At 38.9% G+C, this 16,709-nt stretch overlaps 1 protein-coding gene across 1 annotated transcript in view; it reads left to right on the top strand.

The window, feature by feature from the left end:
* Farsb (phenylalanyl-tRNA synthetase subunit beta) overlaps positions 1-16,709 on the top strand; it is a 64,820-nt gene that overhangs the window by 6,373 nt on the left and 41,738 nt on the right. The window contains exons 2-9 of the mRNA XM_087904708.1: positions 490-545; positions 3,473-3,627; positions 5,261-5,330; positions 6,389-6,504; positions 9,953-10,103; positions 12,435-12,543; positions 14,590-14,660; positions 16,391-16,452. Of these exons, the coding sequence (XP_087760834.1) occupies positions 490-545; positions 3,473-3,627; positions 5,261-5,330; positions 6,389-6,504; positions 9,953-10,103; positions 12,435-12,543; positions 14,590-14,660; positions 16,391-16,452 (790 nt within the window). The remainder of the gene's footprint in view (positions 1-489; positions 546-3,472; positions 3,628-5,260; positions 5,331-6,388; positions 6,505-9,952; positions 10,104-12,434; positions 12,544-14,589; positions 14,661-16,390; positions 16,453-16,709) is intronic.

Below are 16,709 nucleotides of genomic sequence, written 5' to 3'. Positions count from 1 at the left end.
TGGAACTTAAGACACCTGCTAGCTTTTCACTAGCATGTGGTGGCTTTGATGGTTTATGTTCAGTGTTTGATAATGTGAAAACCATGGAGATGCTATATTAGATGACAAAGCAAAGCACGTGGGAGAACTTTGTCAGTGTATATACCTGCTGTATTTCAGGCTATTGTGCATGTTGGTTAGCCTTAAAAAAACACTGACAAGCTGGGCAGTGGTGGCACACACCTTTAATCCCAGCACTCAGGAGGTAGAGACAGGTGGATCTCTGTGAGTTGGAGGCCAGCCTGGTGTACAGAACGAGTTCCAGGCTACACAGAAAAACCCTCAAAAAACCAAAAAAGCCAAAACCAAAAATCACCAGGTGATATTTGATACCTGATAGAATGTTTAGGGTTAGAAAATTAAGCAACAAGAGAAGTTCATCAGTTCATATGCAGCTTTCATTTGTGCTGAACACATTAAAATTAACATTCTTTTTTTTTTCCCTCCTAGCTGATGAAGAATTTGACGAGTTATGTTTTGAATTTGGTTTGGAACTTGATGAAATTGTACGTATCAGACTTTCTTTTCTCTTTCTTTTTTTTTTTTTGCTTGCTGAATTTGTATTGCAAATTTTATCCCTTAAAAAGTTTTAATTAAAATAAGTTTTATTTTTGAGATTATAGTATAATTATATCATTTCCCCTTCCCTTTCCTCCCTCTAAACCCTTCTTTATATCTATACTTCTTTTTCAAACACATGGCTTCTTTTCTCTTTAATTGTTGTTACATACATACACACTTATTTCCAAATACATAAATATAACCTCACTCCGTATAGTGTTGCTTGTATGTATGTATGCTTTTAGGGATGATCATTTGATATTGGATAACCAGTTGGTTTGTAAGACATCCCCCACCCCCACTTCTCTCTCTCTCTTTTTTTTCCCCCCAGGGTTTGCTGTGTTATTAACTTATAGTTAGACTCTGGCAATTTGGGAGTATTTGTACTCTGTTTTTGGGAGGGTTACTTGGCCTTTTTGAGCTCACAGTTTGTCTTGCCAGGCCTTATTTTTGAGAAACAGATGATTTCCTTTATATGATCATACATGCCTTCTGGTTCTGAACTCTATTTTTGGCTCTTTGATTTCTGTCAGGTAGTACTTCAAGTTTAGCCTTTACATATGGGCTTCATGAACCGAGTCTGAAAATGACATTAATGCCCCTTGCAAGTATTAGAGCTACTTTTATTCAGAAACCTTCGTTTCTCTGGTTACTGTGTTATTTCCACTTCTTTACTAAGAACTCTTCCGCTGTGTGCTACCCCAGCAGGGTATCTTAGCTTTCTTCATTGAAAACCATTAATCTGCTGGGTGGTGGCGGTGCAGGCCTTTAATCCCAGCACTCAGGCAGAGGCAGGCAGATCTCTGAGTTTGAGGCTAGCCTGGTCTACAGAGCTTGCTCCAGGACAGCTAGGACTGTTACACAGAGAAAGCCTGTCTCAAAAAATCAAGAGGGAAAAAAAAAAGAAAGAAAAAGAAAAACGTGAATCTAATTACCGCTTCAATCAAACATTATTTCAGTTTTAATTATTTTCTTTGACCTCTCTCCATCCTCTTCTTTCCTTTCTCCTCTTCTTTCTTTCTCCTTTCTTTCCTCATTTTTATCATGTTTCTCTGATTTTCGATTTTGCCTGTTAAGTTTGAGGACCAGGCTAGATGTGGTTTAGAGCCTGGAACATTAAACAGTCCCAACACTGCGTGGACCCATGGCTTTTTCAAAGGTGACAGGGCCCACATTGCTTAATGGCCAAAATGAGCCCTCCTCCCCACAGTGCAAATCCAGACTATAATTGTCCCGCACCAGTATTTGATTGGCATGTGAAGACATAGATTTCAGTGTCAAATTTTCATACACATGTCATTTTACATTGCCCTCCACTGTCCCGCTCTGCAGGTTTTAATTACTGTGGACAGGCTTGATTAGTCACTGTGAGGCAGGAAGGTGTCATATAAAGCGAAAAAGCATGGCTTGTTGCAGAATGCCCTCTGTTACTTTGGCAGGTCTTTGGTAGGAGTCCCATTAAGTAGCATTTTCACATTAAAGGGTAAGAATAACTCCTGAAATTTAATTTTTATCACTGTTCAACCTTTCGGCTAAGGTCAAGTGTGGACTCTTTGAGTTGTTGTGATTGAAAATTTCGTAACTGTATTGATAGTGCCCTCCTGTTGTAATAATAAATATAAAAAATAACAGTGGAAGCCGGGTGGTGATGGTGCGAGCCTTTAATGCCAGCACTCGAGAGGCAGAGGCAGGAGGATCTCTGTGAGTTCAAGTCTAGCTTGGTCTACAGAGCTAGTTTCAAGATAGCTAGGACTGTTATACAAACCCTGTCTGGGACTAGGGATATGGTTCAGTGGTTAAGAGCACTGGCTGCTCTTCCAGAGGACCCGAGTTCAATTCCCAGCATCCACATGGTGGCTTACAACTGTCTGTAACTTCAGTTCCAGGGGATCTGACACCTTCACACCAATGCACATAGAATAAAGTTAAATAAATTATAATATATATGTAATATAAAAAATAGGAGTGGAAGCTGGGTGGTGGTGGCACACTTTTAATCCCAGCACTTGGGAGGCAGAGGCAGGTGGATCTCTGTGAGTTCGAGGCCAGTCTGGTCTTCAAGAGCTGGTTCTGGGACAGGCTCCTAGCTACAGAGAAACCCTGTCTCGAAACACCAAAAAAAAAAAGAAGAAGAAAAAGAAGAAGAAAAGAAAAAAGAAAGAAAGAAATCCTGTCTTGAAAAACAGAACAAAAAAATAGGCGTGAAATTGAACTTTTTTGCCGTGATTATTATTTTAAAAAATCTGTCGTTCTCTGCTGTGGTGGACTCCTTGGCTCCTTCTGTCTGCTGTCTCTCTGCCTTCCCATCACTTCCGTTTCCCCTCTCATTTTCAGCGCAGCTCTGCCCTGGGTGTTCCGAGGCCTCTGTGCTGTCACCCGTCCTCACGTTCCTTCCAGGCCGCGTGCCCGTGGGGCTGCTCGCCAGAGTTGTTGTCGGAGCGCTGTTTCTTCCATGTCGTGACTCCTCTGTACCTTTTTGACACGTTTGTTCTCCTTTGTGTCCATGACGATGTCCACTTCCTTTGGATGGCAGAACTTTTTGTGTGAAGTGGCAGAGATGCTGACCATGGTTTTGGATGCTTTATTGTCTCTACCATAACTAAGTTGTCTCAGTGTATGATAGTAGATAATAATGTATGTAATTTTGTTTATCTGTGTTCCAGTGAAGCATTATTTGCCAAAACAGGTGAGGGTGCATGATTTGGCTGGAAGTCCACTGTTTGCTGATGTTGCTTTCGATGTATTCTGTTCAGGGGTGAAGAGCATTATTTTTCTGTCTGCTGTGATTATGACATGTGTAGCATTTTTCTGTTGTTATCATTGCAGAAAAAATATATTTTGTAGTTTATGAAACTTCTTTGGCTTGTTTCAGACTTCTGAGAAGCAAATTATAAGTAAGGAACAAGGTAACCAAAAGGCGCGGGGAGCCTCAGATGTTGTGCTTTACAAGGTTGACGTCCCTGCCAACAGATATGATCTCCTGTGTCTGGAGGGGTTGGCTCGGGGACTTCAAGTCTTCAAAGAAAGGTAAGGAACTGTGCACATAGCTGAGCCGACTCCTCTTTTCTTCCTGTTGTTATCAGCAATCAGTCTTAAATTTCCAGGAAAAACCTCATATGGATACACAGCTTTAGGTCAGCATAATGATGATTGGAAGATGAGAGTTGTGTGGACTGCAGCCACTTCAAAATTGGGAAACATGGTTTAAAGCTGGGGATACATGATCTTAGGGTTGCCAGGAAAGTCCTTCAGCAAGGTTCTGTGGTTTCCCTCAGTAATCCCGATGTGATGGATAGTTCTTTAGATTTGTTAAAGCATGAGGGAAAAGTAGGGGTGACAAGTAGACTTTGTTTGCCTTTACCTTGCAAATCGTAAGGAGCCTGGGGCAGAGGTCTTTGTGGAAGTTTTGAGTATCTTATGATGGGCATATGGTCTTGGACATGTGTGTTAATTGTGGCTTCTCTAGTTTTCATCTCCTAATGTATAATGAAGATTTTTTTTAAAGGCCCTTAAAACTCAGCATGCAGTATACTGTAAAAGGTGATAAATATGTATGGTGGAGAAGATGAAACTAGAGCTATCAGAATTAATAATTTTTGTTTTTATTTACTTACACATCCTCTGTTCAAAAGAGAATGAACCTTTGGTTGCTGGGTATTCTGAAATTATGAAATCTTTGGGTGAATGTAGATATTTGAAATGATGTTTGGTTATTTGGTTAAGTGTTTTGAATTTGGGGGTTTGTTCAGTTGCTTTCTCTTGACAGTTTAAATGATTGGATCTTAGGATCATGGGTCAGGATCTCTTATTTTTATTTTTATTTTTTTAATTCATGGATATAGGTATTTATGTGTGTGTGTTAAAAAAACGTGGCTTTCTTATATATCCCTGGCTGGCTTAGAATTTAGTATGCACACCAGGCTGGCCTCGGATCCATGGTAGTCCTCCTGACTCTGCCTTCCAGGTGCAGGTACAGCCATTCCTATCTATTTTCAATAAACACCTTGTGAATGTTTATGTCTAGACAAAGTTAGGGCGCGATTTCAGCCTTTCCAATTACAACTATGGCCTGCAAGCCAGTAGTATCTACATCACAAGAGAGCTTGTTAGAATGCAGGCTCAGCCTCCAGGATCCATTGAGCCAGGATTTGAGCTTCAGCAAACTCCTCAGTGGGCTGTGGAAATACTGACTGACAGCAGTCCCTGGCTTTGGGTGGTATCAGCCTTTAGACTGCAGCAGTCACCACTGCCTTCTCCGACTCAGTAACTGCGGGTAGAACCAGGCCGTCTATTCTCGATTTCAATAAACTTTATTTATTCTAGTCTAATTTAGGGTCTTGAATAGTTGTTGCTCAGTTAATGGATTTGTGGTCTCTGTTGGAACTCCAGTGAGAGACTCATTCCCATAGGGTATTCTGTGCAGTTTAGGACACCTGGAAATGCTAGGAAGCTTGGAGGTTTTTGTCTTATTTTTAATATCTAGACAATGCTGCTACTGTAATTTACCTATTTTCTCTAATTCTTTTGATTTTTATGTATACATATATATGTGTATATATATATACACACACATACTTATATATAAACACTTTATAAGCATAAGATATAATTATCAAATAGTGTTGCTATTTTGAGTAACTTTGTTTTAATATTATTTTAGGATAAAAGCTCCAGTATATAAACGAGTAATGCCTAAGGGAGAAATCCAAAAATTGATTATCACAGAAGAGGTAATAAGAAGAATTCTTATTTTTCCCTTAATTCCCCCTTTCATGCATGTATTAATAAGGTAGAAAGGAAAAGGCGACAAAACCAACCTTCCTGCCAAATGTCATTTCCTGTGGTCATGTATTAAGATTGGTGTTTTCAGTTTCTTACTCTTAAACATTGTCAGTTTATGGTGCTGGAGAGAAAGCTCAGCAGTTTCAAGCCTTGGCTGCTGTTCACGGGACCTGGGTTCTGTTCCCAGCACCACATAGCACTCAACAGCCATCTGTAATTCCATTTTCAAGGAGTCTAATGGTCTCTCTGGCCTGTGTGGGCACAAAGCATACGTGTGATTCACAGGCATGTATGCAGACAAAACACCTGTACGTATGAAATAATAGTTTTAAAAGGTTGTCAGTTTACTACTAAGGAATGAAAAAAAAAACAAAGTAAATTGCTTTTGTAAAGCACATTTGAATCAGGCGTGGTGGCGCAAGCCTGTAATTCCAGTACATGGAGGAAGAGGTAGAGAGAGCTCAAGGCCAGCATCATTTGTGCAGTGAGTTTGAGGCTGATCTGGGGTACATGAGAGAGAGATCCTGTTTTAAAAAGTCCAGACCAAACCAAAACATCGCTTGAGGACTGGGGTATAACCCAGTGGTAGAGCACTGACTAAGTCTGAGAGATGCCTGTGTTCAGTGTCTGCTATAAAAATAATTGATTAAATAGATAAGACATATTTGAGATATAGTTGTTTAAATTATGGTACATTAGTAAAACTTATAAAGATAAAATGTGGAGGGGTTCTTTTGGTAAAAGTAAGGCCTATGAACAAATTATTTAAAGATGAGTTTTTCTTTAATTATTTAGTATTCAGAAATCGTGAATAAAATATAAATTCTGCTTGTATAATACCTGTATCTCCTGCTGACCACTTAACTTCTTGTTGATTGACTACATGAATATGTGCCTGTTTGAATCAATCTGTGGCCCTGTCAGATGTGCAACCACTATTCTGTCGAATGTTTTGACAAAGGAAAGGCCTAGTGCTAACCTGTCCTGCTGGTGCTCTGACTTCCAGACAGCTAAAGTGCGCCCTTTTGCCGTAGCCGCGGTTCTCCGGAACATCACCTTCACTAAAGAGCGATATGACAGCTTCATCGAGCTGCAAGAGAAACTACACCAGAATATTTGCAGGTTCGTAGGCCTCGTCCTCTTTCCGCCTTGTCTTCCCCTTCTGCTTCCCTTCCCTTTCCCATCTTGTCTCACGTACCTACCAGTCTTAGTTACTGTTCTGTTACTGGAAAGCGACACCATATCCAAGACAACTTATAATGAAAGAAAGCGTTTAGTTGGGGGACTTGCTTTCAGTTTTAGAGGGTTAGTCTGTGGCCATCCTGGCGGGGTCATGGTGACAGGCAGACAGGCAGGCACCTGATCTGCAGGCAGCAGATAGAGAGACACGGAGCATGGCATGATTTTGAAAGTTCAGAGTTCACCCCCAGAGATACACATCTTCCAGCAAAGTGACACCTCCTAATCTTTCCCAAATACTTCTACTACCTAGGGACCAAATACTCAAATATATGAGCCTATTGAGGCTATTCTCATTCAAAGCGCCACACTACCTTCTACAGATTATTTTTCAAAACATTTCTAAACTCTGGTCGTGGGAGAATTTCACCTTGCTGCACCAGATAGATGTTTGTTACTGTTTAAAACTGGTATGTGTGGGTTGGAGAGATGGTGTGATGGTAAGAGTACTTGCCGCCCTTGCTTTGGGTTCCCAGCACCCACATGGTGCAGCTTTCAGCCTTGGTGCTGTAACTCCAGTGCCAGGTCAGCTGACAGCGTCAGGGCTCCTTGGGACCTGCACATGTGTATGTATATACAGACATACATATAAAACACAAATAAAAACAAAAATCTTAATAGTGGTGTATATGTGGTATGTAGAGAATTTTTATTTCTAGAAGTTTTCTTGTTTATTTTTTTTCTGTTCAAATCATTTTAAAAATTTTATTTGTAATATGGTTTGCTTGTTTATACATGCTAGGAGCCAAACTAAGGTCCTCATGTATGTAGATATTCTACCATTGAGTTATATGGCCCCAACCTTGTTCAGATCCTTACTAATATATTACATTACCAAGCATAAACTATGGAAATTTGAAGGGTAGTCTCACATTTAGAAAGTGGAAAAGTTTCTTTGATTGGACCACTCTTTGAATAAGTATAATTAAATTTTGACATATAAAACTTAAGCAGGGGTAGACAAAGATCTGACATGTAGTCTGGGCCTAGGCTAGATCACAACATTGGAAAAAAATTAAATAAATAGAAGCAACCTGAACTTAAGTGACTATAGTTTGCTTTATTTTTATGTTTTCTGGCTGTGCTGTGTGCCAAACCCAGGGCCTGAGCCTTGCTGAGCTTCTTCAGCACATCACTTCCTGTGTTGTTCTCTCTAGTGCGGTCTTCTTCAGGCCTTTTATTCCTGAACCCTAAGAGTCAGGGGAGGTAAAAATAGGAGTCCTTGGGGTAATTTCAGTACTTCAGATTTCCTTGGCAGTTAGATTTCTGTGAGTTAGAGGCCAGCCCAGCTAAAGATTGAGTTTGGGGCCAGCTACATAGTGAGACCCTGTCTAAAAAGGGGAGGAAATATTATGAATTTCATAGCCAGGTAGGGCAAGAAGTTTGTTGTATACTCAAGGGCAGCTGGTTCCAAGCCAGGACTGTGTGGGTAGACCCTGTCTAAACAAACAATAAAAAGGAAAATTGTGTATTTATTAATGGTGAGAAACCCTAGCTTTAGCTATTTTGTTTTGATCTTGAAAGAAGTTATATTGATCCAAAGATAATACTGACAGTGATGTTACAGATTCTTAAATAAAATAGAAAACTGGAAAAAATAGAAAAGTGAATTTTTATTTCTTGAAGCTCATCAAACTGTACTGACTTGCAGGGTATATGTGTGGTGTGTATGTGGGACAGGCCAGTGACAGTCTAGAAGGAGAACTCTATTTTCTTCAGTGTTGGAAAACATTTAAAACTACAAATCAAACTTGGCAGCTAGTGCTTATGTGTTTGGTTTTTTGTAAAACATCTTTGCTCAGATAGTAGAAACATGTTCCTGGGACTCGAAATAACATTCTTAGTCTTTTTATGTTAAAAAGCTACATATTAGCTTGCTAATATATGTCACTACTAAGCAAAATAATAAGAAATAAACTAAATTTATTTTGAAAAATAAAACCTTTTAAGTTTATTGTACATTGTAAGAGTACAGTGGGCAAGGACAGTAAAATAGGAGCAACCTGCCTGCAGCAAAGTAGAACACGTTTTTAAAAGAATAAGGTGCAAGGTTTGACAAGCAGTGAAAGCTAGGAAATGATTGGCAGATTTTGGATTTTTTTATTATAAAATTTTCCCTCCCTCCCTCCCTCCCTCCCTCCCTCCCTCCTTCCCTCCCTCCCTCCCTCCCTTTCGTGGAGTCGAGGCTCAGCCTGGCCTGAAACCTTCCTTGATCTTTGTACTGCAGCCTCCTGAGCACTGGAATTGCAGTGTGAGCTCCCATGCTTGACTGAAAATCTCTCCAACGTTAGAAGGCATTTCTTTATTTTATTCCACTTCAGCCTCTGTCTCGTTGTTTGTGGAGATTGTGAACTTTAAGTACTGTGGGGAAGAGAGCAAGCACATCCTAATCCTCAGGCATCCAGAGGCAGCTCCTGGCAGCGACTCCTAAGTAATGTCTTCGGAGAGTTTCGGAAGCTGACATCCTGGTTATCATAGATTTCCATGAAATTGTTTCTAATGTGCCCTTAGCCTTTGATATCTGTACTGTGTGTTAATTCCCATTATTTTTTTCTCCACTTTGGTCAGTGTAGAAGCTTATTAATTAGTCTTATTCATCTTTCACAGAACACACTTATGGTCTCCTGGAGCTTTTGTTTTCTTTGCTCCCTCCTGCCCCTCTCTGATCAAACATTGCCCTTCCTCCCTTCCTCACTCTTTTTTTAAGGTCTGATTGGTTTCTACTTTGGTATCCATGGATTTGTTCATTTATCTAAACTCATGGACCCATGTATTTCATTGTCTGGTAGTCCTGTGTTTATTAAGAACTTCCCGAACAACAGCTCCTTCTGCTTGCCAGCAGCTCTGCCCAGTCCAGCTGTAGTTATTCTGGTTTTTATTCACTTACACTGTTTGTTTGTTTGTTTTGATTGAGTCCTGGAATTCTTCTGCTCAGGGCTTTGTGTATGTAAAGCAAGAGCTTTGCCAATAAGCCACATCCCCAAGTGTATCTAATATTATACATTTTATCTGATTTATAAATGTGTCATTATATGTAAATACTCTAAATATGTGTGCACCTCCATGTTGAAGTAATTTTAAGAAATCATAAGAACACAGTACTTAGGAAAGCATTTGTTTCTGCTATTGAAGTAGTAATACTTAACTGACATTTTGTTCTTGCTATTTTAATGATTATGAGAATTCGTTATGTTGCAGTAAAAATGTTATATAGCAGCAGCCGTGAGCTCTTTTAAGGAAGTGTTTAAAACATGGTCTGTTATTTTCAGAATATTAAGGTTTCTCACTCTCATTTCCCTTTTCCTCCTCTTTTCCCTTTTTTAACTTTTAGAAAAAGGACATTGGTTGCTATTGGCACTCATGACTTGGACACTTTGTCAGGCCCATTCACTTTCACTGCAAAACGTCCTTCAGATATCAAATTCAAGCCTCTGAATATGACCAAGGAGCATACAGCTTGTGAACTAATGAATATATACAAGGTAAAAAAGTCTTCTTTTTTATTGTGTGTGTGCGTGTATGCTTGCGTGCGTGTGTGCTTGCCCGTGTGTGTGCTTGAATAGCTGGATGTAAGATCAGAGGACTATTGGAAGTTGGTTCTCTCTTTCCAGAATGGATCTGAGGATTGAACTCAGGTTGCCTGGCTTGTGAGAGGAAAGCATCTTCACCTACTAAGCCATCTCACTGGCTTGGTATTATTTTTGTTTTTTCTTTTTAACAAAAAATAAAATTGACATTTTATGTGTTCCTTCTCAACTTGCAGTTAACATACGTAATTTCCAACAGTGGTTTTGAGAGAGTCACTATCCTTACCTTACAAATAAGGTTATTATTATTATTATCCCATAGTTTTGAATAAATCATGACATGCCTTTAATGTTAAATCTTGAGTTAGGAGATAGTGAATGCTTATTTTTGGGTGGGGGGAAGAGGAGTGTCTGGACTCTGTCCCAAGAAATGGATTCACCTGACTTAAAAAGGGGTCAGCACCAGGGCTTTTTGAACTTCCCACTTGGTGACCTCTTCTCACGTGACTGTAGGGATGTAGGTACAGCACACAGGTGTGGGAATCAAGTATTTGCTAATAATAAATCGTAAAGAAACTTATTTTAAATAGCTATTTAATATTCATTTATCTAAACAATTTATTGAACTCTTCATTAAAATATTTAGTAAGTAAAAATTATTAAATGAAATATTTGAAATTTTATGAATAATATTCAATATTTAAATAACTTATTTTAAATAAATAAACTTATTTTGAAAACAGTTTGTACTGTATATGTATGCCTTTATTAAAGGTAAGAGTAAATTCCATATTACTGAGCTTGATATGCTTATTTTACTTAAAGACTGAAATCCTGGATAAGTATTTGATATTGTGGGATGTGGAACTTCGTAGTGTTTTTCAGAGTTGATTGATACTTTGATTTTTTTTATTGTCAGTCCTTCATGTAAATACAGAACACAGAATAACAGATTTGTTCAGAGCCTTTCAGAAGTGTTTGGAATCCTATTTTATTCCTAAGCCAGAATCTATTCTAACATAGTACAATCTAAGGATAAATAATTTTATATGGCCTAGGGAATAGCAAGAAAATATTAAATCTGTTAGCTGGCAGGGTGGGTACATGTGTGTAATCCCAGCATTTTGAAGGCTGAGGCAGGAAATCTACAGGTTCTGAAAGTCTGTTTTCCATGATTAAGCTATTGTGTTTCTACAAGACCTGAAAACTTCCTGTGTCCAGTGTAATCACTGAAGTTCATAGCCATAGCGTGCACTAGTGTTGAATCTGGGCTGAGGTGTGTATGTGGTGCCATACGCTGTGCAAAGTCTGCTTTCTGTGTCCTGGAGCCAGACTGCAGGGACGGCAACACAGCATGGGAACCACTGCTAGGAGCATCACATCCGTCACTTGCTTGATTTTGAATTCATTTTTGGTTGTTGTGCCTTCATAAACCTTTTATTGTTACCAGGTTTTTGTTAACATCCACATTCAATTATGTGACCCATATAAAGCTGTGACCCACAGTTTAAGCAGCTGTGGCCTGGATCGCAATTTGTCTATTGTTAGCTTTTGGTTTTTTGATTGTTTTTTGTTTGTTTTGAGACAGCATCTATATATGTAGCCCTGACTGGCCTGAAACTCACTATTAGACTAGACTTACCTTGAACTCAATAGGATCCTCCTGTCTCTGCCTCCTGAATGCTAAGACTAAAGGCATAAGTAACTATGTTTGGGTTCTTGTTACTGTTTAAACCTCTGAGATGTTATTAGTGTGTTAAAAGAATTAAGAGCTAGTAAGTAAACTATACTGTATTTTTAATTTTCACATTTGTGTTGAATTAACAGTCATGCATATATAATTAGAAATTTAGCTATTGTGTATGTGAGTAATACTATTGTAAATTAGTTTCCTGTTAGCATCTTAGGGCCTTAGCAGTGATCATGAATTCAACTGTCACTTCACATTGAAAATAACAAGTTCAAATAGTATCATTTCTCCTCACTTACCAGTGACTTCATTTGTCTTTCTGAATTTTATGATGGCTGCATTTTGCTTGTGATGACTTGGCAGTGCCTATGCAAATCGCTTTTCACTCTGGGAAAGGGACCAGTTTCTTATCTCACCCAGGTAGTAGAGACTGTATGCAAACATTAAGGTGCCCATTTATAGTGGTAAAGTTTACGAGTTTATAGCTTTCTGTCATTTGGAAAATTTTTGGTGTTTTTCTAGCTTTTTTTTTTAATATCAGATTAATGTCTGCTGGTTAAAGTAGAATTAAATAATTTTGACTTAATTCTTTTCAGACTGACAACCACCTAAAGCAATATTTACATATCATTGAAAATAAGCCTCTGTATCCAGTTATCTATGACAGCAATGGTGTGGTTCTCTCCATGCCTCCGATTATAAATGGTGAGTAACTTCATGAAGAGCATGGATCTTTTGAGTCATTAACTGTAGATCTGAATCTCAGGTCTTTTGTAGATTTTATTAAAAATTAAAAAAAATTATGTGGATGAATGTTTTGCTTGCATGTATGTCTCTGTACCACGTGTGTGCCTGGTACCTTTGGAGGCCAGAAGAGAGCATCAGATCCTCTGGAAAAGGAGTTACAGATGGTTATGAATCACTATGTGGGTGCTGGGAGCTGAACCCAGATCCTTTGCAAGGACAACAAGTGCTCTAGGTCATTAATCTATCTCTCCAGCCCCATAGATTTTATTTTAAGAGTTCTTTCTACATTTTTTTCAAAACCTTTAGTTTAACTGCTGATTTTATGTAAAAATATGTATTATTTAGAATGATATAGGGTGTGCATTTAATTTGGAACTGTAAAAATATTTATGCATGTGTAAGTATATTCTTGCGGCGCGCATCCTGACCAGCAGGAATGAACGCCACTAAAAAACGAGAATTCCTTCCCTGGTCACGTCTTTATTCGGAGCCCTTTGATTGAGGAAAATTGGGGGAAGGGAAGATAGAGCAGGGACAAGAGAAAGCTTAGAGAGAGAGAGTAGAGCCCCGAGGCAGCTGCTTTTAAACGGTGGAGAGGCTTGAACGCTGTCCTGATTGGTTAATGCCATTCTGCTGGTCTGAGCATGTGCAGGCAAGGGTGCAGGCAAGGGTGCTCAGCCCCACGCGGCCAAGCCAGGTATACCTCCAAACTGCAGGACCACCTGTGCCTCCAGGTGGCTCCCAACATATTCTGATACTAATCTATGGGTTCTGTCACACTTTCAGGCTGTACTGATGTTTTGGATACGTTCAGTGTCTGGCTAGTGTATGTACTGGGCCTGTGTGGAGCATGCTTAGCATAGCATGTGTGGAGGTCAGAGGACAGCATTCAGGAGTCGGTTACCCTCTCCTAGAGGTTCCAGGGTTGAATTTAGGCTGAGTGCTGGCCCTTTGGGTAAAAAAAAGAGAAAGAGAGAATTCTTGTTTGTTTTTTTTACTTAGATGTTTTGGCTTTAACAGCAGGTCTTTGTTGAACTCAAGCTCTAATTTGTAGGCTTATACTAAAACTATTATTTAAATGGACTCTTAATTCCTTTGTTAAGGAAGCTTAGGAAGCAGTTTAAGTGAGCTTACTTATTTAATGATGTCTAAGCTGCAGATGTGTCTCTTTGGGGAGACCAGAGGAGGTTTAGCTGCCACAGGATGAGAAGGAAATAGTGAGGCTGCAGATGCCTGCAGTTTTGATGGTCAAGAATGTGGGCCTCTAAGTTGACTAGATCCAAACTACTCTTAACCTTAGCTGCAGTTTGTCATCGTCATCACGTGGTTTAATCTTTCAGAACTTTAGTTATTTTGTTGTTGTTTGTTTTATGTTTTAAAACAGGGTTTCCACATAGCCCTGGATATCTTGGAACTGGTGTCTAAACCAGGCTTACCTTGACCTTACAGAAGTCTGTCTCCTTTTCCTTCCTGAGTGCTGGGGTTGTTTGCAATTTTGTCATAAGGTGGTGAAGATTATCTGTATTTTTCAACCTGCGATGGGAGCTTAAAAGTCTCATATCCCAGGTCTGGTGGCATGGCTCGGTGGAGGGTAAAGGCACCTGCTGAGCTATGTTTGGTTCCTGGATCCTGTGTGGTACAAAGAGGACTACTCTTGCAAGTTGTCCTCTGACCTTCACACCTGTGCCATGGTGTGCACACTAAATAGTTATATAAAGAAAATGTTATATATCCTATAGGCACACATAGTGGCTCATATTTATAACCACATTACTTGGAAAGTTGAGGCAGGAGGATCACTGTGGCCTGGGCTATATATTGAATTCTAGGTTAACCTGGGCTAATGATACCCTTTCTACAAAAAAAATCAAAGGAAAAAAGTTGTATATCCCCTTATTTCTAGGGTATTTAGATTGTTTTCTAAGTTTAAAATGTGATTTTTTTTAAAAACAACTTAAAGTTTGTATTATATCAAGTGTCTGAAATTTTTGTTATTGTTTACAGGGAATCATTCAAAAATAACACTTAATACTAGGAATGTATTTATTGAATGCACAGGAACTGACTTCACGAAGGTAAATTAAATGTTTAACTTTTATACTGTTAGACAGCATAATTTTACTTTTGGGCCAAGACTTGTTTTAAAGTTTACAGTGTTAAAAGAGGTGGGAACATATTATCAAAACTTAGAAAATTAAAGTGATGTAGATAATGTACAGCTTGTTTATGGTTCTTTCGTTAATTTACAAATGTTTATTGAGCACCAGATGGCTTTCTAGTGCTAGGACCTTAATAAGTATATGCTTCCAGGCTTAGGAAGATAGACATGTGACTAGAGACTGCAATTGTGTTACTTCAGCAGCTTAATTCAAGTGACTAAATAGTCTGTGTTTTGTGTATTTGGGAAGTTTTTCTTAAAAAAAACAAACAAGCCAAAAAACTAGCTGTGCTGGGGATGGGGAGAGCGGCGTGCCCAGAATTTTAACTCCTCAGGGGCAGGAAGATCAGGGCTTCAGGATCCTCTTTGACTACTTAAGTTCAAAGCTAGCCTGGGCTACTTGAGACATTGTCAAAAAACCAACCAACCAGAAGAATTGGGTAAAAAGAACTTTTATCTTTAGGTACTTTATAGCTTACATTCCTGACGGTGTCTAGACTGTGTAAGTTGTCTGCTCCCTTTTGATTACTACAGATGTTGGCTTTGACTGCTAGGAAAGCTTTGTTTTGTGACATAATGACTCCTTGAGAGTATGCAGATAAGCCCATTGAGAGAGATCCTATAGCAGTAGGAGGTCGGCACGTGGAAACAGAATCTCTGCAGCATTGGAGACTGTTTTAGGCACGTGATTTGTATCTGTTATCTGTGATATTTACCTTTAGAATTATTATCAGTGTGATACAGATTTTACTATTTAATTTTTTTTAACATTTAAATCCATGCCCTGACAGACCTTAGAGGTATATCCAAGCTAAACATAGAAGAGTAAAACATATGTCCCAATCCGTTTTTTTTTCTTTTTTAAAAAGATTTATTTTTATTTATGTGTATGAGTGTTTGTCTGCATACACACACGTGCATGTACGCACGTACCACAAATGTGCCTGGTGGCTGCAGAGACCAGAAATGTCATATTCCCTGGAACTAGAGTTGCCTTAAACAGTTGTGAGTTGCCATATGGGTGCTGGGAACTGAGCTTGGGTGCTCTATAAGAGTAGTAAGTGCTCCTAACTGCTGAGCCATCTCTCCAGCCCCCAGTAAGGATTTGTTTTATCTTAAGAACTTATATGGCCTTTACTATATATTAAGGATTTTCTATGTGCTTTGTGTTTGTGTGTTCATTCTTATAGTTACCAAAGGTAGGAATTTTTACTATCTCTACTTAACCAATGAGAGAATTGAGATACAGAGAGAATAAAGTAGATCATCTAAAGTCACATTGTTAGTAAGTGGTTGAGCCAGGATTCCAGCAGTCTGGCCTCAGAGACTTAAGAAATTGATAACATTTACTCCAGTAACTAGCCATTTGTCTCTCTTGAAACCTCATAATCCAGGGTTGGGGTGGGGGAACTAAACGATTTGTCTCAGTCATGGATTGTAACTCTCAGAGCTGCATAAATAGAGAACACCTGAAGATAAGAACGAGCCTGCTCCTAAGTTTTTATTCCACTTCCTTTCTTAGAATATGTATGTAAGGGTTCATTCTTAGGTGTTTGAAGACTAAATTATAATAAATAGTCATTACATCTGAATTGGATGAATATATACTTATAAATTACCATAATATGTGTATTTTTTCTTTTGCAGGCAAAAATCGTGCTTGACATTATTGTCACCATGTTCAGTGAATACTGTGAAAATCAGTTTACGTAAGTTGACTCAGCACCATCATTCACCAGTGCTCTGAAACCAAGGCTTTAAGGCCTCCCTGTACTATTTATAACAATGTAGTATACATATATACATGCAGGCAAAGCACTCATACACGTAAAATAAGTAAACCTTTAAAAATTTTAATTGGGACATTGCTTTACTCTTATGTGTTTAGCTTGGATATAAGCTTCAGGGAGTACATCTAAGGTCTGTCAGTGCACGGATTTAGATGTGGGTCCTGTAGCTAGAGCAC

This window comes from Myodes glareolus, chromosome 1 (genome assembly GCF_982192425.1).
Source record: "Myodes glareolus chromosome 1, mMyoGla1.1, whole genome shotgun sequence".
Lineage (NCBI taxonomy): Eukaryota > Metazoa > Chordata > Mammalia > Rodentia > Cricetidae > Myodes > Myodes glareolus.
Note: the sequence above shows the minus strand (reverse complement) of the source record. Positions and strands in the feature narration are given on the sequence as shown.